Genomic DNA, 26,111 nt, shown 5'->3' on the forward strand with positions numbered 1-26,111 from the left:
TTTTTAAAGATTTTATTTATTTATTTGACAGAGAGAGAGATAGCGAGAGCAGGAACACAAGCAGGGGGAGCGGGAGAGGGAGAAGCAGGCTTCCCGCCGAGCAGGGAGCCCGATGTGGGACTCGATCCCAGGACCCTGGGATCATGACCTGAGCCGAAGGCAGACGCTTAACGACTGAGCCACCCAGGCGCCCAGTCTGTAATCATTTTTTAATCATTGTAGGCAGTGACAGATAAATATAATTCCCCACATGATATTCTGTCATCAAACATAATTGGAAATCAGAATACCATGTACACATTTGCTGAATTAGGACCCTAACTGAAGAACGCCGATAGTCCTAAAGAGTACCGTACCATACTTCTGTCACTGGGAGGACCTTTTGAAGAAAATATCAGAGGGATAAGTTTATTTGATCTGAAATATGCAAGGAAATTCTATAAGACACTGATGAGGAAGGGATGTTTTGAAGAGAATACTAAAGAATCTGAGACTAAACAAGTTTATCAGCTGTTGAATTTTCTGTACATCACTCTCTCTTGCTCATCTGTTCATTCCTCTTTGGGTAAAGGGTAATGGAGTAAAAGTCTTGTAGAAGGGAAGCCTTATTAACCTTACACCAAGGAAACTGCCTGTTCAGTCCTCTTACTGGCCTCTGCAGTAGGTTTCTGTCTCCCTCACCTTAGCAGTGAAACCGGAGAATGCACCTGACCTGAATCAAATGTTTTTCTTTGGTATAAACTTGTCCCATTTGTTGGAGATTGGGGAATAATTGTAATCTGTGGGGACACAGCCCCTGCCTCATTGAGAAGAGAGCTGATTATTTCAGCGGTCAGTAGAAAAGGCGGGTAAATAGGGATTCATAGTAACCTCTTGCAGGGAAAGTATTTCTGAATCAACTCAGATTTTAATGTTATTTTTGATGAAATTTTTACATTTACTAGAAAATTTCTCTTTCCTCCCACTCTGAAAGTGTCAACTCATTTTGTCCTGTTTTCTGAAGGTTCCTGTGAAAGGAATAGAAAGTGCTTAGGAAATTAAGCCAGTGGTTTCTGCCTTTTCCCCTGCAGGTCCCAGTCGGGACGGCACCATCAGCGAGGACACCATCCGAGCCTCTCTTATCTCAGCGGTCAGTGACAAGCTGAGATGGCGGATGAAAGAGGAAATGGATCGTGCCCAGGCAGAGCTCAATGCCTTGAAACGAACAGAGGAAGACCTGAAAAAAGGTCACCAGAAACTGGAAGAGATGGTTACCCGTTTAGATCAAGAAGTAGTAAGTAACTCATTGAATAGTTGCGAATTTTAGATATCTACCCCTTTTTCACCCTGGACGTTGTGGGTCCAGTAAGAGTTCAGAAAATTATGCATGCCTTTAAGCATCTGAATATAGCTTCTCTATAGCCTTGTTAGACGTGGGGCCTGGGTTGGCAGTTTGGTCTTTGGCAGTTGGAGGGTATTTAGAACATTTTTCGTTGCACCAACTTCACCCTGAGGGGTGAGGTTTGACTCAAAGGGAGGGTGGTTTCAGTGCTTGATGTTACCAGACAGTTGCCAGGAAATAAGAATTTGAGAGAGTTCTGAGCCCTGATGAAGATCTGCAGACCGTGGGTCCAGACTTAAGGGTCAGTTCTTTTTTGTTTCCAGATGTCATTTGAACTATATTGAAAGTATCTTCAGCGAGCCCTCTAATGCAGCCTTTCGCTCTTAAACTTTCTCACATTTTTATCAGACTGCTGTGCCCGTATGACTTTTTTGGTTAATGATGAAGAAGAGGCCTACTGGCATGATTTAAGTGCCAGCTTCACTCGCCACTTTCCTTCCCACGAAGGAGAATTTATTCCAACAAATGTGTCTGAGGGCCCTGGGGACAGTGGTTTGTGTGTGCACATTCATCTTACAAAATGGTTCTAGGGCGTAAAGTCAGCTTCACAGTAGTAGCCTGCGATTTTTAAAAGTTCAGGAAAGCAACACCAGGACAATTCCAAGCCTGCACCCGCCACCTACAGTAACTTGTAACTGAAGTTCAGCTGTTTGGGGTTCTGTGGATTAAGCTGTGTAGACTGGGGGAAGCTATCCCTCTGTAGCAGCGGCCCCTTTGTTTGGAAGAAAAACCTCTTTTACGATTTTCATGTGAGGACCCTCCTGCTGGACGGTATCTTGTCTGATGGCTTAGTTCGCAACATCATTTGCCACTGCTAAGTGACAGACTTATCACTGCCACTGGAAGTGCTCAGCTCAGGGTATTTTCAGCGTTATTCTGTTCTCACTCAGCATCTTACATCACCCTTTTTCCTCTACCTTTGGCCAGGATGTTGTTTGAAACAATCTCAACCATGAGTTGTTTTAAGTATCGCTTTTTTATTTCCCGGGTCTGTTTCTGTAAAATTGAGTTGTAGATTTTTGACCAGCAGATAATTATGTACAGTTAGTATGAAGTCATCATGCTTGGACTGTTTTGTTTTCAGGCTGAGGTTGATAAAAACATAGAACTTTTGAGAAAGAAGGATGAAGAACTCAGTTCTGCTCTGGAGAAAATGGAAAATCAGTCTGAAAACAATGATATTGACGAAGTTATCATTCCCACAGCCCCACTATACAAACAGATCCTAAATCTGTATGCAGAGGAAAATGCTATTGAAGACACTATCTTTTACCTGGGAGAGGCCTTGAGGCGGGGAGTGATAGATCTGGATGTCTTCCTGAAGGTACGTCTTCCTCAGTCTGCTTTCCAGGAGCTCAGAACTCATGTTTTAAAAGAGGCACTGACCTTGAAAGCCACAAACCAAGAGGGTTTCTGTGTAGGAGAAGTTAAAATTCCTTGTGTTCCCAGAGAGTGCGAGTGAGCTCTGGGGCTGAGGCTCCATCTGGGAGGGGAAGGAAGGTGCGCTAGTGGCTGCAGCCCCCGCCCCGCTGGCAGCACGAAGCTGAAGGTAATTCTTCAGTCTTACTGCCGGGCCTGCGTGGGTCGGGAGGAACAGTCAGATTTCCGTTGGTTCTTTCAGGTCATACACCATCCAAATTAAGATCGCTGACTGCCCCACCCGTTTGAGATTCTGTTTTGGTTTTTTCCTATTAATTTTCTTAGAATTGCATAATTTTAGACCCGTTTTCCTAGATCAAACAGCCCTGCAAAGTACTGAGCTGTCCTGCTCGTACCACAGCCCTTCTGAATGAAGGTTGTTCAGGCTCACTGCCGTCGCACAGAATGTGAAGACCCAGGGAGCCAGTTCTGGCTCCTCTTCTCTGTTGGGTCACGAAGAGCATGGTTTTAGAAGTAATAGTGGCCGCCCTTTGGATATTTGATCCGCTGCGGCTGGTGCTTCAGTAAACGTGCGAGGCTGGTCGGGTCACTTACTCATCTTGTCTGTCTCACTGTGATTAAGTGGCCAAACCAGTCTTGGGCCTGGTGCAAGCACATGAATGTCTGGGTATAAGTCAGAGACCCCAGACTCCCTTTCTATATACTGTCCCCTGCTTGGGTGCCAGAGCTTAGGGAAAGGTGCACCCAGAGAGGCCAGAGAGAGATGCTGTTGCTAGCCATGGGACAAAAGCTGGCTTATGCTGCTCATTCCCTGCTTTTTGACAACTGGGGATAGTCGTAGTTATCAAAGTTTTATGTAACTTTTGATAGGATCACAGTTCAAGTTTCCCTGGTGTCTTGGTTTATCTCAAGGTATAGTTCAAACTCCTGAGCCAGATCCTGTAATGGCATGCTTTCCCTGTAACGTAATCCTTTATAGAGTCTCAGAAGGTAACTTTCCTTATATAACCTGCCAGCATCAATCTAGTGAGTTTAAAAAGCCATATGTCATAAAGTATTGGTTCCAAAGGAAGGTTGACAATGAGTTTAGGGTTCTTAGATCCCATCTAGTTTACAAACTGTCTGATACTTCATGCCTGGGTCAAATCCATTCTAAACTGTTGAAACTTTTTCCCCCCTCCCAGCATGTACGTCTTCTGTCCCGTAAACAGTTCCAGCTGAGGGCACTAATGCAAAAAGCAAGAAAGACTGCCGGTCTCAGTGACCTCTACTGACTTCTCTGATATCAGCTGGAGATTGAGCTCTTCTTAAAGCATTCTTTTCTTCTCTTTCTTTCTCTTATCAGTAGTGCCCAGAATAAGTTATTGCAGTTTATCATTCGAGTGTAAAATATTTTGAATCAATAATATATTTTCTGTTTTCTTTTGGTAAAGACTGGCTTTTATTAATGCACTTTCTATCCTCTGTAAACTTTTTGTGCTGAATGTTGGGACTGACTATGCTAAATAAAATTTGTTGCATAATTTTTCTCTTTATTGAACATTTTTAGGAAAAATTAAATATTAATAAGCTCGGTTTTTTATTTCACAAAGCATAATATCCATCAAGTTAAAAATTAGCATTATTTATTCTGTAACATATAAACTTTAATATGGGATATACCACATAGAATTCTAACTTGAAATATTTGAAACTGAGGGATTTGAGTGACTTTTTCTGTGAAAGAAAAGAATGCCCACCTTGGTCTCAGTCATCACTGAAGGGTTTATAGAGTTTAGATCTTTTATAAAAATTATCAGAAGTTGGTGGAGCGTGCGACTCGATCTTGGGGTTGCGAGTTCAAGTCCCATGTTGGGTGTAGAGATTACTTAAAAAAATAAAATCTTAAAAAAATTAGAATAAAAGCTAGCAAGGTCAAATCAAGGTTTAATTTAGTATTAGGATTGGAACTACCATTTGTTTTTGTGTATACATCCATTTTTACATTGTAGAGAAAGTTGCAACTTTTTTATAGTGTATCAATGAACATACCAGCCAGAAAAAAGAATCAGAATCTCTGTAAACACAGTATACACACACATCATTCATTCTTTTGAACCAAATGGCAAATATATATATATATAAACACATAGACATGGGCAAGAACTGCAATCATGTAGGAATTGTAAACACAAAGTATCATCCAACATCTGGATGCTCAAACAGCTGGAGGGCTAAATAGAGAAGTCACTGTTGCCCCCTTTTTCCACTTTTAGGAATTCAAGTTTAGTCAAGATTTTGACATATCTAATCCTATAACTACTCTCTCTCCTTCCTTAACTTCAGAATGGAAGCTTTAAGCAACTTTAAAGCTTGAGCCCCTTCAGAATTTCCCAGAGTTTCTGCACTCTTTTTCAAACGAGCCTCCTCTTCAGGGATCAGCTTTACCTTCATGAGATCTGTAATGCCATTCTCTCCGAGGACACAAGGAACACTAAGGAATACTTCTTTTAGTCCATAGAGGCCCTGAAAGTAAAGGCTTAATAATTATTTCTTCCGTTCTTCCTTCCTTTCCTTCCCTTCCTTTCTTTCCTACAAAGGTCTGCAACATGAAAAACAACAGTTGCTGAGTGAATGAGTATTTCACAGCTTTGTGGTATGAATTATGGCAGAAAAATAGACCAACGGGACAGAGAACAATATAAAACAGATGGTTAGACATATTGTTCAAATTCACCAGCCATCTTTCCACATGGGGCCATGTTTGCTGGGAACCTCTCTCCTTTTCCTATCTCCTTACCCCAGATCACTTCCTATCGGGGAATCACTTCAAAATTCCTATTACTTTATTCCCAACGATTTGATTCCATTTTGCTTTAGCCTGTCACATTCAGACTAGCAGGGGAGTCTTACCCAGGCCTCAACTTCCCCTTCTCCAGGAGACTAACTGCTAATACTTTTGTTAACTAGTGCTTCTTTGTTAGGTCCTTCCATTGGACATAATTGAAAATCTTAGAAAACAACTCAAATGGAGCAAGACCTACCCACAGTGGTTCCCAATGTTAGCAGATATTTGTAGAGTTAAACATGCAAAAAAACTTACTTTTATGCAATTGAATGTAATAAATACCAGGACAAAGGTCTACAAAGATAAGTCCCTCTACCACCAACACCACACCTTTCTCTGTCTCTTCAGCAGCAGCAAAGACTAGACTTTTGGAGGAGAGATGCTTGAAAAAGATCAACCTCAAAAATTAATTGTTCTTCACAAATGCTCTCTTACCCCTATTTTATGTTAATGTTAAATGATTTTTCAAACATGAACATCTTACCTTACTTATGGTGGTCTCCTAAGATTCTTCAAAATACTTTCCATTAAATCAGCTACAGATAGGGAAACAGCCCCAAGAAAGGAGTCGTCTCATAGCCACTGTGGAGTTCGAAGAAATCATGAACCTAAGTTAACTTTGAAGAAATAACTGTCACTGAACATCTGTTTTGTGGCAGCTTATCTGGACAATGCCACAAAACTGAAATGTTTCCATCAATAATGTCCCCTAGAAATTTCTTACATCAGTTGGTTATTTAAGGTAAACAGTCATGAGGGTAAGTACAGAGATACAGAAATTAATATGAAATCAATTTTACCATTAACAAAGACTATATTGTCAGTCAGCAAGTGAGTGCCTGCTGTGTTTAGGGTTAGGCTCAGCAAGGAGTGAGACAGACTCAGTCCCTGACTGGTGAGCTAATGAAAAGTGTGGGAAATAAAACAATGTATACTTAATGGAGCTGAGCTAATCTCATCCCCCTGGCAGAACTCAGGCTCACATCTAACTTCCAGGGACTGAAAATGCAAAATGAACATACTACCTGGCAACTACTTCTCTGTGGACATTTCCCCACTGCTCAGGATCTTTATCAGTTCCTATATCTAAGTTCAGGTCCTTCAGAGAGACCCCAGCAATGTTCACTCCACTCCACACAGGAACCAAGAAAAAGACACCAAAAAATCTTTTTATTACACGGTATTATATAACAGCATTTTTTAAAGCTTTAGCAAAACTGTTATAATTGTGCTGTCTTTCAAATAGGAATGTTCAACAGAACAAAAAATTCAGATGTCTAAGTCCTGCCCCAAATATGCTAAACTAAGATCTCCCCAGGCATAGGGCCCATAATTCTATCCTCTTGGCAGAGATTCTCCACACAAGAAAGTGGGACAGTTTTAAACTTTCAACTACAGATAAGTATAAACCTTTATATGAATGGATTTCAAGGGTTCTTAGGAAAAACTAAGGAAAAAAGGACTACCATCACCATAGCACCTGTCCTCTTCCCTGTAATGTTCTCCAGCTAATTTAAAGAATTCGTGGGGCGCCTGGGTGGCACAACCGGTTGAGTGTCCAACTCTTGATTTCAGCTCAGGTAGTGATCCCAGGGTCGTGAGATCGAGCCCTGCATCGGGCTCTGCACTCAGCACAGAGTCCGCTTTCTCCCCCTCCCTCTGCCCTTTCCTCCTGTGCTCAAGCTCTCACTCTCGCTCTAAAATAAATATATTTCTTTAATTTTGTTACTTGCATTACAGTACTGAACTTTCTAGAGTGTCCCAAATTAAATATAAACTATATCATGTTACTTAGTGCTGCATTAAGAAAGTCTTTTGATTATAGTAACATTCTCACTTTTTTCAAATCTGAGTTTTTCTGGTAGATTATTAAAATGTGCTTAAATCCACTATTAAAAGGGTCTAGAGGGGAATAAGTCCTTTTTCCCCCCCACTCAGGAGCTATTTTACTTTATGATGAAATCTCTGTATGGTCAATAACGTCTAAATATATTTCAGAGAATGAACAGTTCAGTGGTGCTTTCAGGCTTACTGCTCGAGTCTCCATGCTCTCCCAGGACCAACCCATGACAGCTTTCAGAATGGATACCAAGCCTCTGCCCAAGAAACGGAAACGGGCAGTGTCCAGATTACAGCCATTACCAATAACACGGTTTTGGGGAAATGCACTCAACTTCCAGGCTATGTAGGTTAAGATATCCACGGAGAAGAAAAAGTTCTTGTCAGAAAATAAGTTGTCAGAAAATGTTTTTATCTAACAGGATACATTTTTTAGGTTTATCTAAAACTGGTAAATCTGACGTTTTATGGGAGAAAAAAATACATGGTTCTTTATCAACTCCAACTATACCACAATTCCAACAATATCTACCCAATAGAAATAAATTATGAGGGCGCCTGGGTGGCTGAGATGGTTAAGCGTCTGCCTTCGGCTTAGGTCATGATCCCAGGGTCCTGGGATCGAGTCCCACATCGGGCTCCTCGCTCCTTGGGAGCCTGCTTCTCCCTCTGCCTCTCTCTCTCTCTCTTGCTCTCTGCCTCTCATGAATAAATAAATAAAATCTTAAAAAAAAATTAATAAATAATGAAAAACCTTTTTGTTGCTATCTTGCATAGTCTTTGTGCAAAACACAGTAGTAGGTTCACTCCATAAAAAATTTTGAGAAACGGGTGCCTAGGTGGCTCAGTCGGTTAAGCATCTGACTCTTTTTTTTTTAAAGATTTATTTGACAGCACAAGCAGGGAGAGCGGCAGGCAGAGGGAGAGGGAGAAGCAGGCTCCCCGCTGAGCAAGGAGCCCGACGTGGGGCTCGATCCCAGGACCCTGAGTTCACGACCTGAGCCAGAGGCAGACGCTTAACTGACTGAGCCACCCAGGCGCCCTAGCGTCTGACTCTTGATTCCAGCTCAGGTCATGATCTCAGGTTCATGGGATCGAGCCCCAGGTCAGGCTCTACACTGGGCGTGTTGCCCGCTTGAGATTCTCTGTCTCTGGCTCCCTCTGCCCCTCCCCTCTCTCCCCCTCTTAAAAAAAAAATTAAAGTAAACGAATGCTCCCTTATCAAGTCTTTTAAATGATACTTTTCTCAGAGAATAACCCATTTAAAGCAAAAAGCTCAGATAAGGTGGGAACGGAAACAAGCATAGATCTTAGAATATCATTGTTGAGCAAAACATAATCAGGCCTCAGTCCCAGTAGGCAAAGGAAAAATTTTTGGTATAGCCTGATGGTTTGAATGTGTGAACTATTTAAAATTTTTTTTTTTTTAAGATTTTATTAGCGAGAAAGAGAATGAGAGACCGACAGCATAAGAGGGAAGAGGGTCAGAGGGAGAAGCAGACTTCCTGCTGAGCAGGGAGCCCAATGTGGGACTCAATCCTGGGACTCCAGGATCATGACCTGAGCCGAAGGCAGTCGCCTAACCAACTGAGCCACCCAGGCGCCCAGGATGTGTGAACTATTTTAAAATGTTAGCTTTATCAGAATTTTTTCTTATTGAATTTAAAAAGTGGTAACTATAAGCCAAAAGAAGGTCAGTGTAGATGTGGTAATAGCAAAAATGGAATTTTCAACAAAAAAGCAATAGGGATAGAGATACTACATAGTATATGAAATAATCCAACAACATATAATAATCATGAACTCAGAAGCAACCAATAAAATGGCCTCAGAATATATGGAGAAAAATTGGGAATTCCAAGGTGAATCTGATTCATAATCAGTGGAAATTTTTAATATACCCAAGTCAGTAATAATTAAAAATCAGTAGAAATTAGTAATAACTTAGTAAAAGCAAACAATTAACAATATTTATATAGAATATAGAAAAATCATCATGCCCAATAAAGTTGTTTTTTCCCTTAAATACATAAGGAACATTTATAATTAACTAGATTCCAAACTAAGCTTTACTAGATTTCAAAGAGCTGATGTTAACCCTAAAAGTAACAATAAAAATACCACAGATACCTCCCAAAAAAGTACCTACTGGTAAATTTATATTCTCAAATGCCTCTTTAAAACAAAAATAAAATCAATGACAGGAGTTATTAATCATAAAGTTTAAAAGGATGTAAAGAACAGACTATACTAGAATGAAAAAAAAAACTAGTATCGATAAAATAGAAAGCTAGTTGCCGGGGAGAGGAGAACTTAAAATTACAAAAATATTTAGCAAAACAAGGAGGTTAAAGGGCAATGTCGCAAACAAATAATATTAGGATACAGAAGTAACCACAGAGAAGTTCAAAAAGTCATAAGATACGACCTTGAGGCTGGGAGGCATGATTGCAGTGGGGGGAGAGGGGGATACAACTTCTCATAAAATATGAAATACATGCCAGTGCATTTAAAAACTTAGATGAAATGATCAAGTCTAGAAAACTTCCTAAAATGACTTAAGAAATGGAAAATCTGAATAAACAAATATACATTAATGAACTATTCAAAATCTATCCCCGCACCATTTCAAATTGTTTTACAGATGAGTTTTATCAAAACTTCAAGGAACAGTTCATTCTTCTCTCATGCAACCTGTTTTTTATTTGATAACAAAAAGATTTTGGTAGGAATAGTAAAACCCTGATATTAAAATTAAGCGAAGACCACAAGAAAAATAATAAACCCATATCACTTATTTACATAGATGCCAACAAGTACTAAATAAAATATTAACAAATATAATTAAGTGGGGTCTTTGAAAATACTTTATGACCAAGAAGAGTTTACCCCAAAAATGCAAAGACAGTTCAGTATCAGAAAATCTATTAATATACCACATGAGATTTAAAGGAAAAGACATATATGATTATTTGAATTGTAGAAAAAAATTATGAAATTCCAAGCCCATTTAGGGTTTAAAAAAATAAAACTCAGGGCGCCTGGGTGGCTCGGTTAAGCGACTGCCTTCGGCTCAGGTAACGATCCTGGAGTCCCGGGATCAAGTCCTGCATCGGGCTCCCTGCTCGGTAGGGAGTCTGCTTCTCCCTCTGACCTTCCCCCTTCTCATGTGCTCTCTCTTTCTCTCTCACTCTCTCAAATAAATGAATAAATAAAATCTTTTAAAAAATAAATAAAAATAAAAAAATAAAACTCAACAACCTAGGAAAAGCAGGAAACTTCCTTAACCTCAAAAAGGTAACTATGAAAATCCAAAACAAACATTATACATAATGAAGAAAAATTAGCATTTTCATTAAAAGTCAGGAACAAGGGCGCCTGGGTGGCCTAGTTGCTTAAGCGACTGCCTTCAACCAGGTCATGATCCCAGGGTCCAGGGATCGAGTCCCACATCAGGCTTCCCTTGCTCTGCGAGGAGCCTGCTTCTCCCTCTCCCTCTGCCTGCCACTCTCCCTGCTTGTGCTCGCTCTCTGTCAAGTAAATAAATAAAATCTTAAAAAAAAAAAAAAAAAAAAAGTCAGGAACAAGACAAGGATACCCACTACCAGTGTTTCCATTTAACACTGTACTGGAGATCCTCTTAGCTAATGCAATAGGGCAGGAAAAAGATAAAGGTCTTAAGAATAAACAAGTCTTGGGCGCCTGGGTGGCTCAGTTGGTTAGGCGACTGCCTTCGGCTCAGGTCGTGATCCTGGAGTCCCGGGATCGAGTCCCGCATCGGGCTCCCTGCTCGGCGGGGAGTCTGCTTCTCCCTCTGACCCTCCTCCCTCTCATGCTGTCTCTCATTCTCTCTGTCTCAAATAAATAAATAAAATCTTTAAAAAAAAAAAAAAAGAATAAACAAGTCTTTATTTGGAGGTGGTACAATTATCTAAGAGAAAATGTTTGATAATGCATGAACTACTGAAATTAAAGAACAGAGACATGTGAGACACCATTAAACACACCAACATATGCATTACAGTAATACCAGAAAGAGGAGAGTAAGAAGCACAACAGTTATTTGAAGAAATAATGGCTGAAACTTCCCAAATTGATAAAACATTTATCTGCACAGATAAATGCAGATACTTCCGGAACTCCAAGTAAGATAAACTGAGATTCTCACTTCGACACATTATAGTCAAACTGTCAAAAGCCAAAGAGAGACACTGGAGATAGCAAGAGAAACCAGACTTGCTGCATACAAGGGACCCAAAATAAGTCAATGGCTGACTTCTCATCTGGAGCAGTGGAGGCTGGAAGACAGCTGAATGACATTCACAGTGCTGTAAGAGAAACTCCACCAAGAATTCTCGACCTAGCAAATCTATATTTCCAAAAATGAAGGCAAAATAGAGACATTCCCGAATAAAGAGAATTCACTGCTAGCACTTCTGCCCTACAAGAAATACTAAAGGAAGTTATTCAGGCTTAAAGGAAGTGATACCAGGCAGCAATTCGAATTGAAATGAAGAAATAAAGAGTACCGGTAATAGTGATATGTAGCAACTGTAAAAACAAAAACAAAACTATAATTTATATGTACATAATTTTATAATATATATCATATATAAAACAATTATAAATAAATACAATTTATATATAAAAATGTGTGTGTACACACACCCCCTTATTTAAAACTGCATAAAACGATTATCTATAAAATTTAATTATTGGGCCTACAAGATATAGAGAGAAAAGGTATTTGACAATAACAACCCAGAGGAGTGAGAAGAGAAAGAAGCTAGAGTAGAGCAAGGAAGTGACACCAGACAATAACTCAAATCTAGATGAATAAAGAATACCAGAAATGAAAAATTAAGGTTAATATAAAAAACTTAATAAATGTATATTTTCTTCTCTTAGCTTCTACAAAAGACACAAGATTATATATATAAAGCAATAACTGTAACACTGTATTGTTGATTTTGTTATATAAACGTAATATATAAAATAATAGCACAAAAGTCAGTGAGGGGCTGATACTATAATGGAGCAAAGTTTCTATATTTCGTTGGAATTAAATGTGCAAAAATGTGAAGTAGATCATGGTATGTTGAGCTGTATATTGTAACCCCAAGAGCAACCACTAAAAAACAAAAACCCTCAAAAACCATAGTTAAAAACAAATAAAGGAATTAAAATGGTGCTTCAGAAAATATCCCCTTAATGCAAAAAAGTCAGTAAAGGAGAAACTGAGGAACAAAAGAAGATATAAGACATATAGAAAACAAAGAGAAAAATGGCCAAAATAAATCCAAACATATCAATAAAAATATTCAATGTGAATAAATAATCCATTCAAAAGACAGAGTTTTTCAAACTGAATAAAACAAGATCTAATTATATTGCTCTGTAGAAGAGTCACATTGTAAATTTAAAGATATAAATAGCATATGAAACAAATCTAACACTGTTAACTATACTGGAATAAAAATAAAACTATAAATAGGTTGAAAGTAAAAAGATGGAAAATTATACACCATACAAATGTGAGTCTGAGTAGTTCTATTAATGTCAGACACATTTTTTTGAAGTTACTAGAAACAAAGAGGGATATTTTTAAATGATAGAAAGTAATTCATCAGTAAGTTATAACAGTTATAAACATAGGCCCCTAAAATACATAAAGCAAAACTGACAAAACCAAAGGGAAAAGTAAACGATTCAATAACAAAAACTGAAAACTTCAACACCCCACTCTTGATTATGGATAGAACTACTCAGGTAATCAGCAAGGACACAGAAGACCCGAACAACCAAATACTACCAACCAGTTAGAACTAAGTTACACAGAACCGCAACAGCAGAATATACATTCTCAAGGGCACATGCAATCTTGTCCATGCTAGGCCACAAAATAAATTTCAACAAATTTAAGAGAGTTGAAATACAAAGTATATTCTTATACCAGAACAGACATTTGAAATCAACAACATAAGGAAATCAGAAAAATTCACAAGTATTTGAAAAATAACACGTTCCCCTTAAGTAACAAGTGGTTCAAGACAAAATCTGAAGAGACTCTTCCTCCCACTGCCAAGTTACACAGAGGCAGAGGCTCGGGTGCCATGTCCCATAACCTACTGCCATGGCCCAGGAAGGCATTGCTGCCAGAGATGTAATGGACATTCCTACGGCTTCACCAGAGGTGCTGAAGACGCCCTCATCCACAATGGCCTAGCATGTGGAATTAATGAAGATGCCAAAGCCTTAGAGAAGCACCAAGCCCATCTTTGTGTGTTTCATCCAAATGTGATGAGCCTTATGTACGTCAAGTTGGTGAAGCTCCTTTGTACTGAGCACCAAATTAACCTAATTAAGGTTTGACAACAATGAGAAACTAGGGGAATGAGTAGGCATCTGTAAAACTGACAGAGGGAAAACCCTATAAAGTGACTGGTTGCTGTTGTGTGGTGGTTAAGGACTATGGCATAGAATCTCAGGCCAACGATGTCATCAAGGAGTACTTTGGATACCAGAAAAGAAATCAAAAACTTGGCTCTTGCTCCTCAAAAGAGAAAAAAATATCTTAAGAGAAATTTAAAAATACTTGAGACAAAAGAAACAAAAACACTATATACCAAAATTTATGAGATGCAGCTTCTCTGAGCTTAAAGGAAAATCAATACCCATAAATGCCCACTACAAAACAGAAAAGATTTCAAATCAATAACCTAACCTTCTATCTTAAAAAATAAGAAAAAGAAGAGCACACTAAACCCAAAGGAAGGAGAAGAAAAGATAATGAAGATTAGGATGCAAATAAAAATGAAGCAAAATAGAAAGTCAATAGAGAAAATTAATGACATCACAAATGGGTTCTTTGAGAAGATCAACAAAATTGAAAAACCTAGTCTGGCCAAGCTAGATTGTCCAAGAAAAAGAAGAGAAGGAATCAAATTACTAAAATCAGGAATGAAAGAGGGGATCATCACTATCGACTTCAGAGAAATAAGATAATATGGGAATAATATGAATTATGAGCCAACAAATTAGATAATTTACATAAATAGGTAAATTCCTGGAAAGACAGAAACTACTAAAACTACTCAAATAGAAAATCTGAATAGACATACAAGAAAAAGAGATTAAATCAGTAATTGGGAAATCTTCCCAAAAGCAAAGGCTTCACTAGGGAATTCTATTAAACATTCAAACAATACCAGTCCTTCACAAACTCTTCCAGAATGGAAGAAGGAACACTTCACTACTCATTCTATGAGGACATCTTCATTATAGTAATACACATTGATTACAACTGTGCAGAATACGTTACTTTAACAAAATCAGAACACATTCTGGTTATTACATCAGTTTAGAATTTAAATATTTTTCTCCAGGCCCCTGGGTGGCTCAGTCAGTTAAGCAGCTGACTCTTTATTTCTGCTCAGGTCATGATCTCAGGGTCCTGGGATCCAGCTATGAGTCAGGCTTCATGCTCAGTGGGAAGTCTGCTCCAGGATTCTCCCTCTCCCCAAAAAAATAAATATCTTTAAAAAAAATTTTTTTTCTACCAAGTTACTAAACCCACCCCCATAAAAATTCTTCAGTGAACAATCAAAACAAACCTGACATGGACTGGAAACAAAAAATCAGTTTGCAGCATGGACTATATTGGATAATACTGGGAATAATTAATTTAAACATGGACACATTTTGCTGGACTAAATCAAGGTGTTTCTCCTTTTATCTGGCACGCATCTGCTTGATAATCACTATGTTGGAGTTTGCAGTGACAAGGTAATCTGGGGAAAGATTTGAATAGAAAATATATTATGGAAGAAAACATCTGACATTTAAGTACACCTTTCCTGTTAGGCTCAATCACCACACTGCGTTTACTAAAGAGTGGGGTTTTTTTTAGATCTACTATGCCCAAAGCACTCTTTTAGATTCAGGAAATGTCACTAAGTTTTACTAAACTTATTGAAGTTTTCCTTGTACATATTTTAAAAACCTCCTAACTGGGGTGCCTGGGTGGCTCAGTCAAGTTAATCATCTGCCTCAGTCTGTTAATCGTCTGCCTCAGGTCATGATCCCAGAGTCCTGGGATCGGGCCCCACATCGAGCCCCACATCGGGCTCCCTGCTTGGGTGGGAGTCTGCTTCTCCCTCTCCCTTTGCCCCTCTCCCCACTCGTGCTCACTCACTCTCTCTCAGATAAATAAAATCCTTAAAAAAAAAAAAAAAGAACTTAGGCTTTTGAGTCAAATAGAACTGAGTTCAAATCCTTACTCCACTTAACTTCAGTTCACAGATGCATCATCTGTAAAACCTCATAGAGTTGTGCTAAGGATTAAATAATACACATAAAGTGCTTAGCTCTGGCACAGTGTCTGGCACAAAACAGACAATCGATTAACGATAACTGTTATGATAACTACTATTACTGCTGCTCACAGGAAATCAGTCTGGTGCTGTAGGAAACCCTGAAAACAAATGGAAGTAAAACCTAATGAAATCTGAACGAGATGTTACGAGTGTACAGGGAGCAACCAACTTTGTAAGAACTGAGGAAGAGGCACCTGGGTGCCTCAGTTGGTTTAAGCGTCCGACTCTTGATTTTGGCTCAGGTCCTGATCTCAGGGTTGTGAGGTCAAGCTCCATGTCAGGCTCCATGCTCAGCAAGGAGACGGCTTGAAATTCTCTCTCCCCCCTCTCCCTCAATCCCTCCCCCTGCTCACACTTGGACGCAGGTGTGTGCTCTCTCTCAAATAAATAAATCTTAAAAAAAAAAAGACGAAGAAGAACTGAGGAAGTCTTCATAGAGGGAGATAAAGATAGGATTTTCTTATTTATTCATGTAGCATTAGAATAATTATAGTACTTAACTATGACATTAATCTTTGCTAGAAACAAAGTTTGGCATTTTCATGAAAAGGGCTGCCATGTTGAAGATACATTGTCTCACCAGTCAATTTGCCTTCATCAACATCCACAAAGGCAAGTTCATCACTCAAACACTAAAAGAAATTAGTCAAAAGCAGGGGGAGGGAGTAAGCCTCTTAATTAAGTGCAGAATGAAAGAAAATTCTTATACCGTCAATCTATGTGTACCTTATGAGTTATTAGACTCAAAAGGAGACATAGTATGTTCAACATTTCATGATCTAAAAGTCCAAGCCAGAAGAGATACAAGGAAAGTTTCAGTTCACACTTAGAAAAACAACAGAAATTGTTTAATAAACAGAAGAGTCTCTGAAGGTAGTGAACACCTCTTTAAGCTGAGGCTGCACAGTGACAAAGCAGGGATTCTGTAGAAGGAATTTCTCATCAGACTATGAGCTCCTTGAGAATAGGAAGTGTTTATTCATCTCCACTGTGATGCTTCGCACCAACCTAGCACATAGGAGCTCAATAAGTTTTTTAAATAAATGGATTAAAATATAAGGCCCCTTCCAACTCTAAAATTTTATAGCTCTATAATCGGGCAATATTACCTATAAAAATTAATCAGTACTATTATTTCTAGCATGCTACGTAAGAAAGGAGGGAAAATAACATACTTGTATTTGCAAAAGAAACACTTGAAGATACACAAGAAACTAATTTAAATGGGTGCCTATAGCAGACATTGGAGGAAAGACTGGATGGAAACTAGATGAAATATATACTTCGCCAGGTATATCTGTTTTTATTACTTTTATTTTGTAATCCTGTGAATGTATTATTTTTTGAAAAAATGTTTTAAATAACTACAAATTTTTATGAATTTTAAATAACTAAAATTTTCACTGAAAAAAATGACTGTTCTAGTACTTAGAAATAATCAAGCATCTACAATTTAAGCATATGTCCAACTTATATTGTTGGATATTTTACTTTATTCTAATTAATAGAAATCCAAAGTCAAGCACTTTAAATTTTAAACTACATCATAATTGATTAGCTTAGAAGTCTAAACTCTATCACGAGGGAAATGCTGTTGCTTAATGAGATGCCAATGCTTTCTGAATACTCTAAATTATTCAGTGATTAGTAGCATATAGCAGGATTTATATAGTATTGATAAAATTATCTTTGAAAAGCTAATTTTTAAAATGTACTGTTACCCCAGTAACAATGAGCACGCTCAGCACCCAGATCTTGGTTTATATAGTACCATTCTCCGGTAACAGGAACTAGGGATCCTTGGAAAAAAGGTTGATTTGGCCCTGGAGCAGAAAATATACAAGATGAAGAAGCTGAAACATAGTGCCAAAAAGTAAGGAAGTGCTCAAAACAAAACAAAAGCCTTATGTCGATGGGGTATGTCAAAGGCACACAGTAGTCAACTGAATAAGCTTCCAGTGGCCAAAGATGGAACAATTTGAGAAACAAAATCAACGAAGACATATTGGATTATAACCCAAAATATAAAATCCATGAATCCATACTAATATTTACAAATGAATTAATAGGGTGGAAGAAACAAATCTCCCATGCAGAATTCCAAATAATTTATGTAGACATTCCACTCTCAGAGGAAGCATAACTCCCTACCTCTTTAAGTACATAGAGTGGGCTGTACATAGAGACTTCCTTCCAAAGAGCATAGTATGGAAAGGGGTAAAAAAGAGTAACTCAGCCAGGTGACTGAGGTCAACATCAACCATGATAAATCATGTTTACAGTAGGTACTCTGGTTATGATGTGATGAAAATGTCACTTTAAATCTGTGTCTTCCTCCCAAAAATCCATAACCCATCTAACCAGGAGAAAAATACCAAATTCCAATAGAGGGGCATTCTACAAAATACCTGACTAGTAATCCTCAAAACTGCCAGTCATCAAAAACAAAGTCTAAGAAACAGTCAGTCTAGAGGAGGATAAGGAGACATGATGACTAGGTGTAATGTGGTATGCCTGATGGGATCCTGGAACAGAAAAAAAGGGCATTAGGTAAAAATTAAGGAAATCTGGGTAATGTATGGATTTTAGTTAATGATAACATACAGATGTTGGCTCATTAATTATGACAAATATACCATATGATGTAAATAACTGGATGTGAGGTAAAGACAGAACTCTGTACTTATCTTTTCAATTTTTCTGTAAATCTAAAACTGTTATTAAAAAAATAAGGTCTAAAAAAATAAGTCTATAAAAAAGTATTTTAACTCAATCTCTCTGGACACTTTCCATATTATAAAAATGAAGGTGGGTAGAATATCCACTCTCTGCATTTGCTATCCAGTACTTTCTCCCTCTTAACATGCATTTGGCTTTTATTCTTTCATTCAACTACTATCTATTACACTAGGCATGGTTCTAGACTTGGGATACAGCAATAAATGGAATAAAGATTCCTGCCCTCATAGATATCACATTATAGTAGTGAAAGTTTATGTATTGTGGTATAATTCAGTAATTTTCAAAAACACTGCCATTTCTTTACTAGGTTTGTACCATAAATTTCTGCCGATAAAGTAATAAACAATTCCTACTGACAATTATTCCTTATCAGCAAGGAGCTATTTAAGATATCACCACCTCGGGACACCTGGGTGGCTCAGTCGTTGGGCGTCTGCCTTCGGCTCAGGTCATGATCCTAGGGTCCTGGGATCGAGTCCCGCATCGGGCTCCCTGCTCCGCGGGGAGCCTGCTTCTCCCTCTGCTTGTGCTCTCTCTCTCTGACAAATAAATAAAATCTTTAAAAAAAAAAAAAAAGATATCACCACCTCCTTGGGGCACCCGGGTGGCTCAGTTGGTTGAGCACCCCACTCCTGATTTGGGCTCTGGTCATGATCTCAGGGTCCTGGGATGGAGCCCTGGGTCGGGCTCTGACCTCCGCGTTGGGATTCTTTCTCTCCCTCTGCTTCTGCGCCCCCCCACCCCGCTCACACTCTCACACACTCTATCGCTCTCAAATAAATAAATAAATCTTAAAAAAAAAAAAAAAGTATCACCACCTCCTTGAATGAAAGAAGTTGCCAAGGCTAGGGCCAGGAAAGGAAGCGATTAAAGTGAGCCTTACCCTGGGACTTTGTAGGTGTATTGTGCACCACATTTTCTAAGACATGCAAATGCTATAGTTGTCAGCATCAGAGAATTCAAGCTCTAGGAGCTTGTGGCTATTACTTTCTTTTTATGGATAGGGCCCAATCCATCCCTATCAAAGCAAGATAGTAAATAAATCTTTTACTTCAAGGTTTTCTGTACATATTATGTCTATACTTATCTATTCATGCAACCTGCCTTTTTTCCTCCTTCGTAAAACAGACCTAATAATTACTTTTTGGGATTTTATTAGATAACATATATAAAGTATATTATTTTCATTATTATTGATGTTGACAACAAATGTATTGGATTTCATGTGCATGTATTCTTCATTAGCAATGACGACACTGCTGATAAAGGCATTACAGTTGATAGGACAAAATGAGTCACTGGGAATTCATATGATTGCTAGGAGCCGCAGTTGACAGAGGCTGACGTTCTTAGTGCCTTAAGGACACTTAGGTCATCTAGATGAAACCCGGGGCCAATCCTTTAAATCCAATAATCATGTCAGGATTAAAGGCTATAGAAAGGTAGCTTAAGGAAATTTTATAGATATTCCATTAATAAAAGCAAAGCATAGCTCCAAGAGTTTATTATTATTTACAAAAACATTATGGATTCAAACCAAGGTAATGTTCTTAGAAAGGGGTCAGAATCTTTTTAGTCCTGTGTCTAGCCATTTAACTGGAAGCTAACTTTATCTGCCACATCAATACTAAGAACTAAACACTAAAACTAACCCCACTTGGATAAGGAAGAAGGGAAATAAAGATAGAGACTAGGAAATAGGAGAGAGATTTTTAAAGGAAAAAGATTATTATATTGTACTAGTAGGACACCCACCACAACGGACAGGTTGAACACTTCTTTTCTGCCATCTATTTCTTCAGTGTGTGTGTGTGTGTGTGTGTGTGTGAGCTGTTTCCCAGTGAAGCGAAGGGGCACTTCATACGGTCATCACATGAGCGGAAGTGAAAGGTGTCAACATTCTAACACATAGGATACCATCATAAAAACTAGAAAAAGCAGCCCGCTCTGGGTGAAACAATTAGAAAAGCGCAGCTTTACCTCTGGACTAAACCAGCAGGGACTGGATAGGGCCCCCCATTCACCCCTTTAACTGAATACAACCCGCACAACCATATGCAGTAGCCTTACATCCAAAGGAGGGAAACTTCGTTAACCCTACGGCAGAGAACACATAACTCACTTTCAATAATACGCTGGTTGCACAGGCCACACCAACGGCTCCAGTTCCTATAATGGAGATTTTATTGTGATGAGCGGCCTCCTCTGAAGTGAAATTCTTAGTAAGTTCACCCTGGACAGTCGCCATCTTGGAAACCTAACAGAGGGAGGAAAAACTGCAAAGCCACTTCCAGATTCGGAATTGGTCTACAGTGAGAGAGGCCTCATAGAGAACTCCTGGGTCCCTGTGGGAAGAGAGGTGCTGTAGACCCACCAGGGAACGACCAAAGTGGCTGGCAAAGAAGCTGGGTGGTTTCTGGCCAGCACCCCAACACCCAGGAGGCAAACCAAGGGGGTGGGAGAGTGGGGAGAAGGGTGGTATAAGTTAAGAGGAATTAAGAGGGAGTGAAGGCAAAGGGGCTGCTCCACCAAAAACGACACGACAGTCAGGACACCTGTTCCTCCCCTCCCCGCCCCCTAGCCCAGCTCTCAGCTCCAGCACTGAGCTCCGGCCCAAGACTGCCAGGCGCGCGGTACTTCCGGCCACACTCACACGGGTGAAGGGCCAGCCACCCCTGACCGGGATGCGTGCGGTCTGCAAGGGACACAGAGCCATCCTCAGGCAAAAGAAATTCGCTCCCGCGGCGCCCACGCTCCAGCTGGTCTGCAGGACTCCAGCAGCCGAGTACATGGCCACCCTCTCAGGAGGCAGACGAAAAGAAGGGAGGAAACGGGCAGAACTGTCGGAGGCTGCAAGGGGGAACACCGTTGGCTACTGAGGCTGCGCAAGGCCCCGCCCAGCTCGTGCGGCCCTCGTGGGGTCTTCGCACACCTGGAGCAGAGGCTCGGCCAGGAGGCGGGCTCTGAGGTACTGCACCTGCCCCTGCGCCGGCTGCTCATCACCTGAACCAGCGGAGGGCTGAGGTTTCTGTAGTTGGCGGGCTTCAGGGAGGCTCCTTGGGCTCCTGGGCTCCAAGAGCTCGAGGTGCAAAAGATAACAATGAACTAGAGAAGGGCACCTGGGTGGCTCAGTTGGTTGAGCGGACTGCCTTCGGCTCAGGTCATGATCCTGGAGTCCCAGGATGGAGTCCTGCATCGGGCTCCCTGCTCGGTAGGGAGTCTGCTTCTCCCTCCGACCCTCCCACCCCCTCATGCTCTCTCTCTCAAATAAGTAAATGAAATCGTAAAAAACAACAATGAACTAGAGAGTCTCAGCTATCAAACCGAGTACTGTTTGCCCAGAACTCATCCACTGGAGAGCCCGAGTAAATTTATTTCTAACCAAACCTTGTCTGGATGTATCCAATAAGGGCTTTTTGACTCTCCCTTGGGAACTTTTCCCCAGAGCAGCTGGAGAAAGATCTGCATGCTACTTTTAACCACCCACAAATGTGAGCCAAAGCAGAGAGAGTAAAAATTTTAAAACCCTCTATGCAAAGGGGATTTTTAAATAAGATAGAAATCCTAAGAATTTGATCAGTGCAGGGCTGATAACCATTTCCACTAGTGGATGGGAAAGCTTAACTCATTATTTATGAAGTAGTTAAATGCAGAATCCAAAATTCCCCTCTTATCCTTTGGGATACACCAAGGTTTCTAGTTCTCTTGTCCCACCACGTTCTACCTAATTGTTTTCTAACTCATTTGTAAATCATAATACATAATACACCTCTGACAAATTCTTTTAGAAGAAATAGAGCAGTGTTTCTCAAACTTTTTTTCATTATCTCTCCCTCAAGGGCCTTTTTAGACTTTCTCTGCTGATCATTCAGCTCCACCCACCCCCAACATGCAATTAAATATTAAAGAATAAGAGGGACAGCTGGCTAGCTCTGTCCTTGGAGCAAGCGACTCTTGATCTCGGGGTTGTGAGTTCAGGCCCCATGTTGGGTGTAGAGATTACTTAAAAATAAAATCTGAAAAAAAAAAAAAAAGAATAAGATTTTGTCTGGTAGGGTTGAACTTTAGGGAGCGAAACCCTTGTAATATCTAATATTTTCCCCCAACCCCCCATAACCAATTTTACACTCTTGGGGGTGATATTGCCCGCTGTTGAGAATACACCATGTGGAGCAGTTTTACTTCCTAGAATATTCCTTGTAGAAACTATATTTTGCACCCTTTCAATATCTGCAAGGATTTCCTAAAATGAAGTTTTAATTTGGTGTACAAAGAGCAGCTTTAAAAAAAAAAAAAAAGGCAAAATCTACATTAGACTCCCCCATCCCTGCTATCCTAACTAAACTCTCTCATGATCCTGTTTTGTGCATTCAAGAGAAGAGGAAACAAGGAAAAAGAATAATGGGAAACTAATCATGTTCAGCGGGAGAGGACTAGAATGAAAACTATTCAGACTGCAAGAATAAGAATATGAACTGCGACTCTCTGCCCAATGAGCGCCCCTCCACTAGAGCCATGTAAGTCCTTAGGACCTGCATATCTGTCTTCTAATGTTTCTCACTAATCCTGTCCTAGTCTATTATAAATTATTTTGGTCCTGATTTCTTAGTTTTAATTGTGTATTTCCTATAACTGCCTTAAATTGTGAAATCAAGGAAATATTTCATATATATTTGTTCTATATGTATATATAATCAGAAGTACATATATGCACTCATATACATGCACGTCAATAATCAATTAGTTGAGGTACCCTAAATACTGTGAGATACTTGAGGGCATAAATCATGTCATACTGACCTCATAACCATAACACAGCAAGCATAGCTGTAGTTTGCTCAACAGATGACCTAGAAAATGGTCTAAGCTTCCTGTGTGGCATTTCAACAGAGACACCAAATCAACTATTTGAGTTAATGTGATTTGGAATAATGCTTACAGGTTTGAAGACATTCCATTTAATTTTTTTATACCATAAAAGTTTTATTTCTGTTTTCTTCTGATATACATGGTCTTAAAGATAAGTACTTAGTAAAGATCATACATAGACACATGAAGCTAATGAAGCAATATAAAGTAAATATGCCTGTGCCCTAATAGAAGAATGAAATTTTGACACTAGAAAAAGTGCTGGTTGTTTTGTGAGAAAAATCATAAGTCTTATATTATAATGGGTTGTTATACATACTCTACTAAACTTGAAGTCAACTCTTATGTATGACATACCTCAGAAGTAAAACTTGCATCTGTATAGGTTGGGTATCATTAAAACAGAGCTTTAAGAGATTCATAGAGAGGAGAAATCTCTTTACCATTTCTTTTTCCGAGCCTTGAGGGACTGAAATTATGTCATGGGTCTCCAATTTTTTTTATTTTTTACAGATCAGATTAAAATACTTTCAAAATGTAAAATATACAGTCTGATATCTTCTGTTCTATAAAACAGTGGAACATTAAGAGGCTTTAAAATATCAACTCTTTTTGGACATTCCAGAGTGTGTCTGCACTCTTCTTAAAAAAGGCCTCCTCCTCCGAATTCAAGTTAACTTTCACAACATCTGAGACACCATTTCGCCCCAAGACACAAGGGATACTGAGAAAGATTTCTTCTTTTATTCCATATAAGCCCTAAAAGGCAAAATTAGATTATTGTTCAGTAACCTGATATAGAAAAGCAGGTATGCAAGAGAGCTTCAGAATAAGAGGATACCAGGGAGACCATGGAGTTCACTAGAATCAGAGAGGGGGCAGAGTAATTAATACCAATGCTAATGTCCTATGTCTATGCAGAGTTTGTGCTCAAGGACATGAAGAACATACCAAAGGCCTTCAAAGGGACCAATAAAGGCACCATCTACTTTACCCTTTACGAGTTCCATTTTTCTGTCCAAAGAAAAGATGCCATCCAATCCTTTACGATGCCATTTTATCTGATAAAGGACTGCAAAATCAAGCAGCCTGGGTTTGGTATAAACTACATCAACAGAACCGTGAAGGCTGAAGCAGGAAGTGGCTGGGAAGACTGCTTTGTATAAGTTGACCTTTACACCAAGAGGCACCGTTGAGTCGGACGATAGATGCTACAGGTGACATCTCAATCCTCCAAAGGTGAAGCCTCTAATGGAGCCTGTAGGTACTCTCACATGCCTAGCAGGGCCTTTGTCTTTTCCCTGCCAGTTACCAATGGAATGTACCCCTGTCCTTCTGGCTACTTCTATCTACCACTCCATCTGACTTCTATCCAGGACCTCCCATGACGAACATGGAATAGTTGCAACCATGGCCACCACCCTATTCGGGGCTCCTGGAGTCTCCAGCCAGCAGCCCTGATGTTCCCTCCACTTCTGCAGCTGAAGCCAAGGTCACAGAAGCAGGTGCCAGAACCGATTACGACCTGGGCAACAAACACAAGGCCTACATGCCCACAAACCAATTTCTGCCACCTTCCTACTACCCCCTGGAAGGTAAGACCCGGTAGGCCCCTCACACCTCCCTGCCTTCCACCACTCTGCTCTTTCCTCTCTACCCCTGGGGTTGAGTCTAGGGTTGGAGGAGGCAGTGGGATGGTCTTGTTCTTCCTCCTTCCTTCCTTATAATTAAACATTTACCAGGAACTAGCATGGAGGGAAAGAAGAGGCTCCTTGACTCTGGACTGCTGCCTCCCAGCTTCCCACAATAGCTCAGAGCCCACAGGAGCTACTCAGCCAAGCTTCCCTCTCACCATCTCTGGGGCTCTCCTAGGATCTCAGGGTGCGCCCCCTGCTCCTGTTTCACTCTAGTCTCCCACAAAGGGACGGTGGCCACCCCTCCACCACAGTGCACCTCCCTCATTTTGGCAGGCACTTTATATTCAAACTCAAAAGCTCTATCACACCAGCCATCACACACTGTCTTCCTCTGAGGGCCCCTGCCAGCCTATACTCATATTCCCTCCACTCTGGTCTATGCCTAGCCATGGAAGGCCACAGTCCTGCCAGACTGTCAGCCCACACTCCATTCCCAGCCAGGCTCCAGCTCCAGTTACACTCACCTTGCCTTGACTTTCCTGCCCTTGGTCATTCTGTTGCCACCTCTGTGTAACTTTTGGAGCTTCAGCATGAGTTGCTAGGGATTGGGTGGCATCAGAAACAAGGCCACTGTGGCTGAGGAGGAAGCGCCTCTGCTACCCTGTTAGTGTTTTGGGAATTTGTTTCCCCTCTGCTTCCTCTGTCTGTCTTCTAGAAGGGGCTTCTTGGACTAGAATTGGAGAATGTATATCCATCCCATCATGCCATCTGGGGTCTGCTAGGTGGGCTGGAAATAAGGGTCCGGGCCCCTGGGGCCTGGCCCTGCCTGGTCCTATGTACTGACCATGACCTGCTACCCAGCCCCCTCTTTTCTTTAAGCTTCATGCCTGGTTGACAATATGACCCCTGAATACACTAAAATTGGCTCTCATTTGCTACTGGACTGGCCATAAAATGAGGAAAGGCTATTTAAAAAGAATTCCCTAGGGCGCCTGGGTGGCTCAGTTGGTTAAGCGACTGCCTTCGGCTCAGGTCATGATCCTGGAGTCCCTGGATCAAGT

General features: G+C 40.1%; 2 protein-coding genes, 1 non-coding gene and 2 pseudogenes across 4 annotated transcripts in view; 3 read left to right on the top strand and 2 right to left on the bottom strand.

Annotated features, from left to right (window-relative positions):
* The window catches only part of TSG101 (tumor susceptibility 101), a 40,941-nt gene extending 36,657 nt beyond the window's left edge, over window positions 1-4,284 (top strand). Inside the window, exons 8-10 of the mRNA XM_006746731.3 lie at window positions 1,071-1,273; window positions 2,466-2,705; window positions 3,946-4,284. Of these exons, the coding sequence (XP_006746794.1) occupies window positions 1,071-1,273; window positions 2,466-2,705; window positions 3,946-4,035 (533 nt within the window). The 3' untranslated portion in view covers window positions 4,036-4,284. The remainder of the gene's footprint in view (window positions 1-1,070; window positions 1,274-2,465; window positions 2,706-3,945) is intronic.
* Window positions 4,285-4,495: 211 nt separating this feature from the next.
* Window positions 4,496-7,785, bottom strand: LOC102738032 (uncharacterized). Its single transcript, XR_014138653.1, has 3 exons — window positions 7,621-7,785; window positions 6,073-6,170; window positions 4,496-5,266 (listed from the first exon to the last, which is right to left on the bottom strand). It is a non-coding gene; the product is annotated as an uncharacterized LOC102738032 (transcript).
* Window positions 7,786-11,325: 3,540 nt separating this feature from the next.
* LOC145716182 (small ribosomal subunit protein eS12 pseudogene) lies at window positions 11,326-14,385 on the top strand (annotated as a pseudogene).
* A 9,311-nt stretch (window positions 14,386-23,696) lies between these two features.
* The window catches only part of LOC102739429 (L-lactate dehydrogenase C chain), a 50,973-nt gene continuing 48,558 nt past the window's right edge, over window positions 23,697-26,111 (bottom strand). The window contains exon 8 of the mRNA XM_081798506.1: window positions 23,697-24,172. Within this exon, the coding sequence (XP_081654632.1) occupies window positions 24,008-24,172 (165 nt within the window). The 3' untranslated portion in view covers window positions 23,697-24,007. The remainder of the gene's footprint in view (window positions 24,173-26,111) is intronic.
* LOC145716181 (WW domain-binding protein 2 pseudogene) overlaps window positions 24,152-26,111 on the top strand; it is a 74,515-nt pseudogene continuing 72,555 nt past the window's right edge. The window contains exon 1 of the transcript XR_014138652.1: window positions 24,152-26,109. The product of XR_014138652.1 is annotated as a WW domain-binding protein 2 pseudogene (transcript). The remainder of the gene's footprint in view (window positions 26,110-26,111) is intronic.

The sequence above is a fragment of the Leptonychotes weddellii genome, chromosome 11 (genome assembly GCF_054177405.1).
Source record: "Leptonychotes weddellii isolate Sample4059 chromosome 11, ASM5417740v2, whole genome shotgun sequence".
NCBI lineage: Eukaryota > Metazoa > Chordata > Mammalia > Carnivora > Phocidae > Leptonychotes > Leptonychotes weddellii.